Source organism: Triticum dicoccoides, chromosome 2B (genome assembly GCF_002162155.2).
Source record: "Triticum dicoccoides isolate Atlit2015 ecotype Zavitan chromosome 2B, WEW_v2.0, whole genome shotgun sequence".
Taxonomy (NCBI): domain Eukaryota; kingdom Viridiplantae; phylum Streptophyta; class Magnoliopsida; order Poales; family Poaceae; genus Triticum; species Triticum dicoccoides.
In genome coordinates, this window is record NC_041383.1 from 155,154,420 (window position 1) to 155,169,293 (window position 14,874).

The 14,874-nt window shown below is 45.4% G+C and overlaps 2 protein-coding genes across 2 annotated transcripts; one reads left to right on the plus strand and one right to left on the minus strand.

Annotated features, from left to right (window-relative positions):
* The first annotated feature begins 1,873 nt into the window (after window positions 1-1,873).
* LOC119362724 lies at window positions 1,874-4,536 on the plus strand. Its single transcript, XM_037627972.1, has 2 exons — window positions 1,874-2,031; window positions 3,150-4,536. Exon 2 carries the CDS (start codon window positions 3,528-3,530, stop codon window positions 4,329-4,331), a length of 804 nt encoding a protein of 267 aa, XP_037483869.1. The 5' UTR covers window positions 1,874-2,031; window positions 3,150-3,527; the 3' UTR covers window positions 4,332-4,536.
* Window positions 4,537-9,728: 5,192 nt separating this feature from the next.
* LOC119362725 (translation initiation factor IF-2-like) lies at window positions 9,729-11,997 on the minus strand. Its single transcript, XM_037627973.1, has 2 exons — window positions 11,803-11,997; window positions 9,729-11,709 (listed from the first exon to the last, which is right to left on the minus strand). The coding sequence occupies exon 2, from the start codon at window positions 11,603-11,605 to the stop codon at window positions 10,550-10,552; it is 1,056 nt and encodes a 351-aa protein (XP_037483870.1). The 5' UTR covers window positions 11,606-11,709; window positions 11,803-11,997; the 3' UTR covers window positions 9,729-10,549.
* Between the last annotated feature and the right edge of the window lie 2,877 nt (window positions 11,998-14,874).

A 14,874-nucleotide genomic window follows, 5' to 3' on the forward strand; every position in this document is an offset into this window, starting at 1 on the left:
TCCTCTCCCCTGAATTTTAGCGGATCCACCATCGACGACGATTGCTAGAGGAGATGCGGACGACACGTGGAGTTGCTGTGGTGGAGACCCATGGTGGGGGAGGGACACATTACGCAAGATATTGTCCACCTACTCCCGTTCCCCTCATCAGTCCCAATCAATGGCGCCCTTCTATTTCCCAAATTCCTCCCGTCGGTGCCCATAATCTCTCAGTCTAGGGTGTGAGGCGAGACCGTCACAGTAATATGAGCAGCGCAACCACCAAGTCGGTCAAAACTAAAACACAAGACAATAAGCTAAACATACTAAAAATAACCAAAAATGGCAACAAGGACCTCTATGTACCACACAAAAAAATGCAATGACTTGCATGAATCCACTACGTAAACAAAAGGCATAACTCCACTAGCTCCCTTTAAAAGCCACCATGTTTTTTTTCTCATGCAAAACAAACAACAAAGGCACACACAGACTTCCCAACTGGCGCGACGTGCCTCCGCGCCTTCGCCCGCTAGCTAGTTGTAAAAGCCTTTTCTAGTTTGTTGCGGCAACATGGGTCATGCTCCTCCCGGGAGCGGCTACGTTGTGGGTCACCCGATGGGGTGTCTGGGCTCAACTGGCTGCTTTGAGCGAGTCTTCGTCTCCCGGTTGCGTGACTCAACGATGTCGCAATCGTCGATGGATCTTCCAATGATGGTCCCCTGGACTATGTCATGGCGAGGCGCGGGGCGTTATGCCGTCCTCGATCTGGGATTTCGGATTTGAAGATGGTGGGTCGATGGGCATGCGACCGGCTCGCTCTGCGATGAGCTGGATGGCGTGTGTTGTGGTGTCGGTGGCTAGCCAACCATGGGTTTGGATGGCAAGACAACCAGCGAAAGCAGTGCTCAACGCGTCCTGCCCCGACTATGATGGCGCTTGCAGACGTCGTTTCCTTGATGAAGGTGTCATTGTTATTGTTCTCGTCCCTCTGCCCTTGTTTCTCATGGGAAACCCTAGGTCCGAGCTCCTCGGTCCGGAAGATGATGACATCTATGATGTCGTGTTCACTCTTGGCGGCACCATCCTAGAGTCTGATTCGGCTCGAAATATCCGTAGTTGGCATGGTGTTCGTTGGTGGCTTGTGTGGCAGCGGCAATGTGGGTGTGCGAGGTCGAGGCTGGAGTGAGACTATGGTAGTCCACTCTCCAAGTGTCCGCGGGCTCGTCGTGGTACGTTTATTGTAGTGAAGTCAAAGCTGTGGCGGGTCCTTGTGGCAACGACGACAAGCGGTGGATGGCCATCTCGATGATTCTTCGCAGAGCCAACCTTGTATACTGCTCTGTCGCTCGTTTATTTCCGGATCCATTGTTGGCCCCGTTGTTGGCGTGTGTTGTTCATTTGGCTTGGATCTTCATGTGGCCGCTTCTGCCGCTTCGATGTGTTACTTAGTCATCGGTTGCTTCCTTTAAGTCAAAACGCTTGCTTGGGGAGAATTGGTGACGATGACGCTAAGGTACAAATTCGTTAATATTTTCTTCGTAGCAGCGTGTGATTCATATTGTGTCTATGTGTAGTGAGTTGTATAGTTTATCATTCGTTTTTTCTCTAATTAACCAGGTAACACTCACACTCTTCTTTTTAATCATTGAAAATGAGTTTGCCCCGTTTATTTATATAGAGATAAAATAAAAAGAAAATTTTGTTTCGCTTCTCCCTGTGTACTTATGGTAGAAGAAGGACGAGTGATACAAACAGGGAGATCGAACGGCTCGTGTAGGAACGATCGTGTGACTAGCGAGGCGATCGATTGGTGGCTTCCATCGGTTGACCGACGCCCATCGGCGTAAGAAAACACACAGACGACGAGCTCTGGCGGCTGGCACAGCCGATTCATTTAATCTGGCGATCGATCGGTGCCTTCCTCCGCCTCTTCGTTCCCGACAGATCCGACGAAGAAACGCGGCGCACCGGTAGCGGTAGGCACGCAGACCGGCGTGCCACGATCATGCAGCCGCCGCTCGAGCTCTCGCCGCCGGCACCTGCCACTAGGTCTGCACACCCGTGACCTGTCCCTCCCTCTTTTTTCCCCTCCTCTTCCTAGTGCAAATTTGTTGGGTGGATTAGATCCAAACTAGAATCAGCCAAGAACACATCTCTACGGCAGCTATTGGTCAGTAGCCCTCGTGCATCTTGGTAATTTTGCTAGTTTCCTTGTCGCGGCCACGAATGAATGATGCTCCCCCTGCCTAGATGCACGCCCGCTCCTGATTGCGTAAGGTGAGCGTACTGCGAGATTGCACAAATGTTGTCCGGATAAACAGGTGTGAGTTTTGCGAAATTGGTGGCACTTGATTTGTTATTTGTTTCGAGAATACTCTACAAAGTACAAACATCACCGGTTTAGCTACTTGTAGTCGCCTGAATTTATAATTTGGGTCAGTCGAATTTCGCGTGAAGGAAGGAACAGCTGGAGGGAAGGAAGGAGCTCTCTTGGGGAGCCCTCTGGGTCTATCTTAGGGTGGCAGCCGGCAGGCGACCCCGGTATCTATCTTAGGCTGGAAGGCGACCTCATTATCTATCTTAGGGGTGTGGGGCATGGTGCAGGTTCGCCGGAAAAAAACTGGTCATCGCCGGGCAGTGGGCGGCGGTTCAGGGGAGCGCCATCCGCCGCTGGTGGCGGAGGCAGGCGGTTAGGCTTGTGCTGGATAGGTGAGGGAAGAGAAACAGTACACGTACCTGTTTGAGGTTGAAGATGAAGCATTGTCCGTTGGATCTTGATCCAATGGTTGAGATAGGAGGGGGAGAATTGGCTGACCGTTTTCAGATTTTTCACGCAACTGGCGTCTAGCCGCTCCCAAATATCACCCCCAAATGCATGAGTCGGAAATGTACCAATTTTAGCTCACTAAATAAGGTTATCTTTATTCTGTCGTACTGAGCATCAAGCTGTTGGCTATTCTGGGGTAGCTTATTTTAATTGTAGCGTGCCATCTTGATATACATCTTACTATGTAAAGCATTAATGTTTAATGACATGGAAATTTGTGTTTCTCCTTAATGTGTAGTACTGCAGTAAGAGCCTAAGTACTACCACATTTCCAATCTTTTTTCTATGATATCTGATTCCTCAATGCTGATACATCGTTCTTGAATTTTTTGTATGACAGAGAAGTGGTCGTCGCAGAGTGGCCATCTAAGAAAATCTGCCACTGCTTGGTCTCTACCTCAGCCTCATCTGAACAACGTGTTTGGGCGGACCTACCAGACAGCCTGCTTCACCTAATCATTGCTCTCTTAAGCTCATTCCATGACCTCCTTGCTTTTACTGGCACCTGTCACTCTTGGCGTGCTGCGGTCTTTTCCTTCCCATTATCCATATATGCCTTTGTCTTCCCACCTCTCCACTCAAAGCAGGTTTGCGTAGGGCTAATTGGCATTGCAACACAAGTTACAATCTCTTATCGAACTACAAATGGCATCTTTGTGATCTTGTGAGGACAAACTTATCTCTTCGCCGCTCAGCTCCCCGTAATACTCCAAATTACATGCGCTATTTGGGCTGCTCATATGGGCATCTTATCTTCTCCTGTGTGGAGCACCTTCTCCTTGTCGATGTTTACACATGTACTAAGGTGAAGCCACCCAAACTCCACACCAACAGCGATTGTGTGATCGATAGTGCCATTCTTATGGCTCCACTCAGTTCATCCAACTCGTGTCTCCTCCTTTTCTCGAATTTATTCATCTTCCAGTGGCAGGTTGGAACAAATTCGTGGACAGAGTACCCTCTTGTTTCTGAACACTTTCTTATTCAGATTGTTTTGTTCAAAGGTCAGATGTTTGCCATAGACTTTCCCCAGACGCTGAAAACTATATCCTTGGCACCTCATCCCAACGTGCAGGAAGTCGATGTTGTGTGGGGAGAGGACATTGTTGTTGGCTTGAATTATGATCCATGGTTGGTGGTCTGTGGTGACATGCTTCTCATGGTTGATCTTGTTGATGACTTGATAAGCAATGGCACCTTTCAGGTCTTCCGCTTTGATTCTTCAGCCGAACCAGCTAAGTGGACAAAGATGGAGAAGTTGGAAAACTGGGCTCTCTTTATCAGCCTTGATAGGAGGAGCCCTACATTTTCTTGCATGAACCCTGAAAAATGGGGCGGAAAGAGTAACTGCATTTATGTTCCAAGTGCGTCCAAAGACTCTGATGAACCTTGGATTGCTGTAGAGCTTGGTCAGGCAGTTTACAGTATAACTCGCTCGGATTCATACATTCTAGAAGGCAAAAGCAATCAGCTTGAGAGCCTCTGGGTGCTCCCCAGTTTGGTCTATGGTGTTGGCCAGTGAACAATCATGTTTGGTTGTCGCGTGTTTTTTACTCTTAGTGAGCCTCTGCATCAGTGCACGACAGTGGCAAGCGTTAAGCAGTTACAGAGGAAGAACTGGGAAGGAACTGAAGTGTCTAATTGTACAACTCTGAAATGCTAAAAGTACCTACTGGACATGTATGTTTCCGAAAATGTCAATTTATGTTGAATTTATAACGGTTTAATTGTTCATCCAGGAGCATATGCTCCTGGAGCCAAAACGCTACCCTTGATTGTGGATTGCCACACGAACATCCTTACTTCGTTTTTTTTTCTCCGAGGGGGAGAATTACACAACTGTTGCAACCAGAGGAAGGAAGAAGTTCTTCATAAAGGCCGTCAGACAGTGTAGTGCAAGTTCCTCTTGGCTAATGTATTATCTTTAGTTCTCGATGGAAGGTGTTATTATCACCACCAGAGAGAGCATCAGCCTAAAAGTGCTCGCAGCAAAATGAATGAATTAAAAATAGTCCAGAAAAAATCTTTGTGGGCGAGAGTGATTTTATTCATTTAATGGACATGGTTCTTGGCATGTTCCAACTCAAGATGGTTGATTGATTTTGTATGTTCATTATTCACCAGTCTAATCAAGCAACTTAGCTAGTTCGATGAGGTTAGGAATAGGTGTCATAAACACCAAAAGAAAAACGTTCTGAAGGAAAAAAAAACTCATAAGAAGAAGAACTGGGTTCAGAATGGTCCTCTGTTTGTACACGTAAAGAAGTTCAGAAAGATCTTGGAAATTGTTTCATCATCCAACACTCAAAAATGCAGCAGAACTGCAGAAAAATGCATTATGATTCTTTATACTTTTATATATAGTATGCTGTTTCGTCACTGAACACACAATGGGAAAAAAGCAAAAGGAAATTACTTTCCTCCCAAGAAAAACATGATGAATGATGAAGAACAGTAGCAAAGAATTGACCAACAGTGCAGCGTTATCTCTGTACATATCATTTATTTTCAAACTAATGATGAATACGCAGTACTCATTCAGTTTCTCATGGGAAAAAACATAACATTATTATATTTGTTTTTGGAAAGACCAACTTAACACAGGTAAATGTGCTAATGAAAGCAGCGTGTGAACACCTGATGGCAAATCTGTAGACTGGCTATTTTTTTTTTAAACTGTAGACTGGAACTCTGTACTGCATTTGCATATGGATTCAGAGAAATTGTTCACGATGGACAGATCTTGGCAATATTCTTGCTTGCAGAGAAAAATATGTTTAAACAAGAAATGATGTCTTCTAGAATGATTTGGCATTCAAGCATGCAAGAGTTCCAACAAAATTATCAAATTGTAACAGTGTAACCTACTGGAAAAATAATAATAGAGGGGTTGATTTGCAGTCTCCCATGGGCATAGTAACCATATTGTCTTATTATGCCTAAAATTCAGTTTTCATGCACTGCAAATAATACCAGAGGTTCAGAGTTTACATAGGATAAGCTTGACAGTGACTACTGCCTATTTAGGGCCCAGAATATTAATAGCTTGATAGGTGATAACAGAAGTTTAAATCTCATTAGGTTCTTCAGTGCGTGTTGTCGCTCCTTGATTGTCTTCAGTTGATCCATTTCCAGTGTTGCATTGTTGCTCTGACTCATCTGCAACAGTTTCTAGGCAGTCCGATGTTACAAAAACAGGAAGACCACACTCCAACCTTTTGTCTGGGATCCAAGTTGTTGTATTGCATTCAAATGGCGTGATATTTCTGTAACCACGCGAGATCTTATATTCATCAAAATTTCCACTCCAGATCCTACCTAGGTAGGCCAGGCTGTAGTATGGAGACATGTATGTAGCAGTGCTAACACCAATCTGACAACAGACGGCGATGACATGAGTGCAGGGCTTGTGAAGCAGCTGTGGTTTGTTGCATGAACAGGTGGCACTTTCTTGTGTTGTGGATTCGCCAAACTTACTTATGCTTTCCGATTTCAGGTGAACAACCTTATTCTTCTGCCTCGACTGAACTGTAAAATTCCGAAACTGTTTCCCCTGAAGAACATTTCTGGTTTTGGTGTCTAGGAAAATCACGCAATGCATCTTGGATTTCTGCAATTTTGGATTCATGTCATCCTGGACCCGTTCAGGGAAGTTCATTGATGGGTTGCCAATTGCTTCATTTGCTGCAGCACTTGTGTTTTTGAAGTGCTCTACCAAGCGCAGAAATGTCACCTCCACTATCGCACTGAGTGGAAGGCATGTTATCCCTTTCAATACAGGGTCATTCTTGTATATAGTTGATATATCAACGCCCATGATGCCGTACCTAGCTCCCTTTGTGTCATGCACCAGTGACCACTTCTCCATTGGTTTCAGACGGGCCCAGTCAGAAAACTTGGTTACCTTTCCTTCGTTTTCATTGGCATGATCTCCTTCCTCCTCAGAGTCCACTGAATCAGGTCGGTTGCATGGGCTTTGTGCCACCAGGTCTGCCTCATCATGCTGGACTAACTCTTGCTGCATTTCCCCACTAGTACCACCTCTCTCTGCTGTATATTTTGTTGTCAACTCATCGTGCTCCTTCCAGATTTTAACAAACTTATTTAGTCGCCTCTGCTGACAAAGTTTCTTGAACATCAACACCAGGTTCTTGTCGCCAAAATATGCAAAGAAGTCTTCGGCAAGGTGTTCCATGCACCACCGGCTTTCTACTTTACGCCATTGTCGTTGGTCGGAACTTAGAAAGTCCTCTATAGCATCGATCAACTCTCTTTTGTAGTCATGTATAATGCAAACATCCGATGGATGCCTCACTGCTCGCTCCAAATTCCTAAGAAACCACATCCAGCTTTCCTCGGTCTCCCCCTCAACAACGGCACATGCTACTGGAATGGAGTAACCATTAGCATCTAATGCTATAGCAGTCAACAACAACTCTTGATATTTCCCGCATAGTGGTGTGCCTTTAATGCATAGCACAGGGCGACAATGATTGAAGGCCTGCACACACTGCCCAAAAGCCCAAAATATACGGTGGAGGACTCGAAAGTTGCTACATCCTGCAACCTCTGCATCCTTGATGTCTACAAAACCCCAAGGGGTTTTACATGTTATGTCCTTAAGTAACCTCGGGGCAAAGTTGTGTGAATCGTAAAATGTATCAAACTCCTGCTCCAGAGCCTTCTGTCTGCCCCTCCATGCCTCAGGGGGGTTCATCTGCTCGCCATAGTGTTGAGCGAGATAAGCTATAATTTCCTTAGGTGTCATTGACAGGTCTTCCACTAGGCGGAGGAAGCGGAAGTTAGAAGTTGTCAGGCATTTCGTCCCAGGCAACACAACCCTTGTCAACTGAGAGTAATCATCATGTACGGCTTTGAGCAAAATACCATAGTGCTTGATCTCAGAGCATTCTACATACAACATGAACTTTTGCGTCACATACCTTTTCCGCTTTAATTTATTGGCAAAGGCACTCCAGCACTTGTCGGTTTGAAAATAGTGTGTGTCCCACGGGCAGTACTCCATACACCAGCCAGTTTCGAACTCGTCGAACAAGTCAGTTTTGCGTTGTTTGATGAACCCCTTAATAGAGAGATCTTGTGTTTCTGGATGGAGCCGGAACAGCTTAAAGATCCAGAGCTGTAGATCCACCAACGACATCGACTGCGGCTGCAGCGGTAGTTGGCCGATTACATGTGCACAATCTTTTGCTCTAGGACAAATGTATGAACAATCAACTAAATCATCGCCTTTCACGCAATAAAACTCTGCTCTTTGTCCGTAGTATACAGGGATCTGAATGGGTTCTTGAGCCTACACCAAACAATAGCAGCACATAGATGGAACAGCTTCCTGAAGACACTGCAATCATCAGCAATAAGAAAATGTAAACTCTATTCGTGGTGCAAAATAAGGGATTCAGAGAAATTGTTCAGGATGCTTAGTTCTTTGCATCATCCCGCTTGCATATGGTTGGCATTTGAGCACGACAAAATCATCAAACTGTGACTAATTACTCCCTCCGTTTCTGGTGGAGAGCAAGGGCCAGGGCCTTGTTCAGGATGGGCCGCTGGCTCTAGGCTTATTTTTGCTTGGGCTCTGGGCTCTGCATTTGTTGAAGGCAACAGTGCAGCACGCCAATGTTTTGCTGTTGTGTTATCCGGGAAAACAAGACCGAGCTGGTGTTCAGACTCAGAAAATTCAAGATTCTCAACAAAAAAAAGGAAAAAGGAAATTCAGGATACCATCGAACACCGAGACAGAAAAAAGTGGAGCTTGCGATGTGAGAAGCTTCAACGCAGGCATGATGCAAAAAAAAAATTAAGTGTAATGAATCGGCAGCATTTCTGCCAATTTCTCTGGGAAAAAAGCAGCAACAGCATTACTCTGTTTTGGAAGTTTCTGAAGACACTGCAATCACCAGCAATAACATGAGGAGAAAATGTAAACTTTATTCGTGGTGCAAAATAAGGGATTACACATGGATTCAGAAATTGTTCAGGATGCTTAGTTCTTTGCATTATCCTTGCTCCTTGCTTGCAGAGAGGAACATATCTAAACAAAATCTGATTGGAATTTGAGCACGACAAAATCATCAAACTGTAAACTACGTAGAAAATAAATAAGAGACGAGTTGTTTTGCAGTCTCCCATGGGCGTAGTAACCACTAGAGAATCAGGGTTACATATGACAAACTTGATACTCCCTCCATTCCCTTATACAAGGCCACAAACTCATATTACAGGTACCAAGACAAAATTTAATGACTCCTTTACAAGTCAACTTTTCTTTTCGTTAACCGGGATCATTAATACACCACAAGCATGCAACGAATGAATGGGAAGGAAGTGGCTAAGTGTCATTATGACTACATGCATGTAAGTATTAAAAGTTGCTAGTACAAGGAAACATCATTAATTTTTGCCTCGATTACTGTTGGTGGCCTTGTATTGATGCAAAATGTATTTTTGATAGTGGCCTTGTATAAGGGAATGGAGGGAGTAGCATTCCACTCCAGGTAACTTTAACATGGTGGAATTTGTAACATATTCAAATGGACATGAAAATTTCTTAGGGGGCCTGGATATGCAAGACTGCTATTGCACATAATTCGAATGAAAAGCTAACATGATCTGAGAAAAGCCAAACCTATTTGTCAAATGGCTGCAATATGATGCAACCTTTTTCACATACTTGAGAATTAGATTACATTATCTCAAACCAAAAAAAATCTTCTAACCAAGAACTGTTCCAAACATGGTTATGTGCCTTACCACTCAAACGAAGTATTGTGAAATCAGAGATGAATCCATTGCATCCGTGCTTCAGCACACACTTTTCCGACTAGAGCAGTAGAATGTTTTAATAAGTCATAGATGCATACAACAATCATATACACAGAAAGTTACTCGAATGCTCTGCACAAATTCAGGCCAACAACTTTTTATTCATATCTGAAATCGATTACAGTGCGACTTGATAGTCGATACATTGAGGACTTGCCTAGCTCAAAGCTTCACCCACACATACACACAAGAGTTCACTAACCAATGTTACTCTTCGGAAACTGCAACTTTAACTCACTAAGATGCCAATGCCTAAGAACCCGATTCAGCCAAGATTAATTTTACAGGAGAGTCAGCATAGTCTCCAGACGCTAGGCAGCTCACATGATTACTGTGTGTATCGACAAGTTCAATTCTACTCCTTTTTTCCTGCTACAAGCCGGGTAGCAAACGGGCGTTTTGGATTTTGCGGCGAGTGCGTTTTACGCTCTGTCTCGGGCCGGAATTGCAGTACATGAGTTTCCAATTTTTTTGGCTCATCTGCTTCACTTTGATTTATTGAAAATGCCCTTTATTTACTTAAACCCTTAACTTAGGACCAGGTGTGGATGTAGTGTAACTATGCCGTACACATCTTAACAAGATTTTTGCTGCCTAGCTAGATGGAGACTCTGCTGACACTCTAGTAAAATTACTAATGACTGAACGGGATTCAAAGAACACTAGAAATCTTGGTAAGCAAGTGCAGAACCTAGAGGGACAAAGATTAAATGAAACTTATGTGTGCATGGTTTAGGAAGCAACTAAAAGACTAGGGAAGGCGTAATACCACTGGACGCAGCCAAGGAATTGGTTGCTTCCTTGCTCTGCTTTTCTCACTGCCGACTCTTCTCCTCTGATGTAAGACTACCACCAAGAAGCTTGCACTGCTGATGATTTCTTGCTCTGCTTCCATCACCCGTGGATTTGCATCGCTTGAGCAAAGTCCCGTCGACGAGCCATCTCGAGGAGGTGAGCTTGATAACGCCATGCTTGCTGTCGTGCTTGGAGCAGCTCCTCAGGGGACTTGGTCACGTCGGAGTAATGGATCCAGGGGTCGTTGAACTGCACGGTGTCCGCCATCTGCTCCACCTTTCGCCGGGCCTCCGCTCGGCTGCGCTCGATGTCGCGCCGACGGCTGGCCTCTTCTTTGGAGGCAGAGCGAGCCTTGTCGAGGAGAGCCATGGTGAGGCGAGCCTTCTCGATCAGTTGGCGCATGCTGATCGGCGGCTTCGGTTGCACACTGGGCGCAGCAGCAGTGGCAAGCAGTGGTGTAGAACCGACGAAAGAGCAAGCCTTGGAAGCGATCTGACGAGAGACCTTCTTCACAGGCGCAGCAGCAGTGGCAGGCAGGCAGATTGGAGCCTTGGAAGCCGGGCGCTTGCGGTGGTGGCAAGCGAGCTCCTCTTCTTCAGCCATCTGGCGTCCACGGGCACGGATCGCGCACCGGGCATCCACGGGGTCAGCACCAGCAGCAGCCGGCAAGGTGGTGGCAGGCCCAGGGCGCGCGGCGGAGGCAATATCAGTGGCATCGAAGGAGCCGGGCATCGCCGGCGCGTGGCTGCGTTCTCCGTGGTTGACACACCAGACACGGACGGGATCAGCACGTGCCGCCTTGGCAGGAGCAGCCACATCAAATGCGCCCGTGGCGGCGTGGCGACGGGGATGCCCTCCATGATGGACGCCGTAGCGGCGGAGTTCTTGGGCGGCTGCGGCGGCCTCCTTGGCGAGGCCGTCTTCCTGGAGACGGTGCTGGAAGTCGGCGTCCCAGCGGGCGAGGGACTCCCGGGACTCACCGGTGGCCTTGGCAAGGCTGTGCTTGGTCCAGTACTGGAGCACCCTCTGGAGGGCGCGCGAGGGCAGCCGCATCTCCAGCGGGAGGGCTTGGGCGGCGGCCGGGCGATAGTCCCACGCCGGAGCGACGAGCACCTTGCCGTCGGAGCTACGGAGCTGGAGCACCTTCGCCGCCATCGATGGCGTGTCCTGGATTGGATCTGGGGATCGGGGAGGGAGGCGAACGAATCGAGTTGGAGCCGCTGCTCCCGCCGCAGGCGCTTTTATTCATCGGAGAGCTCCTGGTTCTTGCCGGAATCGGATTACCAGCTGTCGCCGGCTGAACTGGAAATGAACTCGAACTCGAATTCACAGGGGGCAGGCGATGTGCGTACCTGCTGGAGCGGGGCAGGCGATGCCACCGCGCTGGTCCGACCGGCGTACGGGTCGGCCCGCGGCATCCGCGTCTCGGCGTGCGGCCACGGCCATTCCATCAGCGGGCAGGCACAGGTACCCGAGCTCCTCCACGAGGCCGTCAGCCGGCGCGGCTCTGTTCCTCTGTTCTCCTAGTCTCTTCCTCTGTTCCTTTTCTTTGCTCCGGCCTCTCGGGCTCTGCTGCTGCCGAAGGCATTTCTTTTTTTAACATCGTCAAGACTTTTATTCCTCAAATTACCATATCGCTTGCAATTGCAAGTGCTTGGGAAATAAAGACTGGGATATATAATCATTCCAACTTTCAAAAGGTCTAGTAGTACTATAAGAATTAAAAAAAATCGCACTTCACTAACCTAATAACCATGAGTATCTCAAAAGATCCACGTCTTTTCATTCAACATGTGGCATCCCATTTCTGTTGTCCTTATCCTCCTTCTCACCCTCGTTGGCGGTGGCCTCTGTGCTCACATAATCACAAATGTGTTTGAATCTTGTCAATCCTTAGGCGTCTCTCTTGCCATAAGATGAGAAATATGTACTTTTTCATGTGAGGTTTTGGCGAGGCGTGCATGCGTGGTTATAGATGGTCCCTTTCGCCTCTGATCCTGATTTTGCTGACTTGTTCATTTTAATCCGGCTCGGCACTGATATGAAAAAAAGTTGGATCATGCGCTTTTGATTAAGGTTGCATCCTAAATTATTTTTTAAATGGTTAACATGTAAAATGACATCATATTCATATTATAAACATTTTTCTAATCAAATTTCATATATAATATGTTAAATTTGAAGTTAGGGTTAGAATATATGAATATATTTTTAAAGCATTTAATATGTACTATGGGTTGATTAACCCAATTATCAGGGTGTTTTCTGCAAAAGAAAAATCTGACTTAAAACTAGTGTGTGGGTTGATTATCAGAAACATAAGGGGATTTTTCTGTAAAAGTGAAAATCTGACTTAAAACTGGAATGTGGGTTGATTACCATAAACATCGAGTCACTCGCGCCCATAAAGGATATCGAATCACTTGCGATTGGAGACGGCTGGATTTTCTATAAAACAAAAATCTGACTTAAAATTGAAATGCAACCGTTGCCATCGCCAACCTCTCCATTCCTGAGCCCGTGGCCTAATATTTCCGCCTCCAACGAGGTCATGCCACGGCCGCATCCGTGCCGACCTCACCACGGTAGCCATCTTCGCCAAGCGCTGAAGGTCGTCATCCCGCCGCCACCATCATAAGTGTTTATATATTGTTGAAATACATGTGCGAAAAACTGCAGAGAATTCAGTATATGTGTTACACCTTATAAGCAAGTCTGTTGACGAACCTACACTTGCCTTGATATTTTTAGTTGTTATCAATTGTTTTGTAATACATGTCATGTTAACCATGACTCCATACCACATTTTTTAATTTCTCGCCACTATTTCTCCTTCTTTTTTCCTCTATGTCCCACTTGGTCCAACACGTGGGCTCACTTCTTATCTACAATTGTAGATAGAATCAATGGGTGATCAAGGACATGCTTAAGAATATGTATATGGAGCCATGAGTAGAAGCAAGGTATACAGGGTCAATGAGTGTAGTGCCTTTTCTGTTTCTTTTTTCAGAAATGTTTGGAAGAAAGAGAAACTATAATCTTTGGTTTTCAAATGGATTAATTTAAGATATATCTGAAATGTAAAATATTGATGTCTTCCCTCACATCAACACATGTTATCAACACGTCACCGCCCATACTACGGAGATGATTGGAAGTAAAAAAATTATCAAGAGTTCAATACCAATTAAACCACCATTTTATTAGTTTTTTTACTTTGAGAATTTGAACGTGTCTTTGTAGCCAGGAATTGTCACACATACCTCACTGATTATATGGTCTTATTTTTCATATCTTTCTATTTGAAACGGTTTGTGTTGCTTGCTTCAATTGCTTTTTCTCATATGTTAGATTTATGAGAACAATTAGAGGTTGTTATATATTGTTTCTCTTCTTTGTGAAGGAAATATGCCCTAGAGGCAATAATAAAGTTATTATTTATTTCCTCATATCATGATAAATGTTTATTATTCATGCTAGAATTGTATTAACCGAAAACATAATACATGTGTGAATACATAGACAAACATAGTGTCACTAGTATGTCTCTACTTGACTAGCTCGTTAATCAAAGATGGTTAAGTTTCCTAGCCATAGACATGAGTTGTCATTTGATTAACGGGATCGCATCATTAGGAGAATGATGTGATTGACTTGACCCATTCCGTTAGCTTAGCACTTGATTGTTTAGTATGTTGCTATTGCTTTCTTCATGACTTATACATGTTCCTATGACTATGAGATTATGTAACTCCCGTTTACAGGAGGAACACTTTGCGTGCTACCAAACGTCACAACGTAACTGGATGATTATAAAGGTGCTCTACAGGTGTCTCTGAAGGTACTTGTTGAGTTGACGTATTTCGAGATTAGGATTTGTCACTCCGATTGTCGGAGAGGTATCTCTAGGCCCTCTCGGTAATGCACATCACTATAAGCCTTGCAAGCAATGTAGCTAATGAGTTAGTTGCGGGATGATGCATTACATAACGAGTAAAGAGACTTGCCGGTAACGAGATTGAACTAGGTATTGAGATACCAACGATCGAATCTCGGGCAAGTAACATGCCGATGACAAAGGGAACAACGTATGTAGTTATGCGGTTTGACCGATAATGATCTTCGTAGAATATGTGGGAACCAATATGAGCATCCAGGTTCCGCTATTGGTTATTGACCGGAGACGAGTCTCGGTCATGTCTACATAGTTCTCGAACCCGTAGGGTCCGCACGCTTAAAGTACGGTGACGATCGGTATTATGAGTTTTTGTGTTTTGATGTACCGAAGGTAGTTCGGAGTCTCGGATATGGTCACGGACATGACGAGGAGTCTTGAAATGGTCGAGATGTAAAGATCGATATGTTGGACGACTATGTTCGGACACCGGAAGTGTTTCGGGAGGTTTCGGACATTTACCGGAGTG

Coding starts and splice junctions, on each gene's coding strand:
- LOC119362724 (XM_037627972.1), top strand. CDS start 3,528: ATGCGCTATTTGGGCTGCTCATATGGGCATCTTATCTTCTCCTGTGTG.
- LOC119362725 (XM_037627973.1), bottom strand. CDS start 11,605: ATGGCGGCGAAGGTGCTCCAGCTCCGTAGCTCCGACGGCAAGGTGCTC.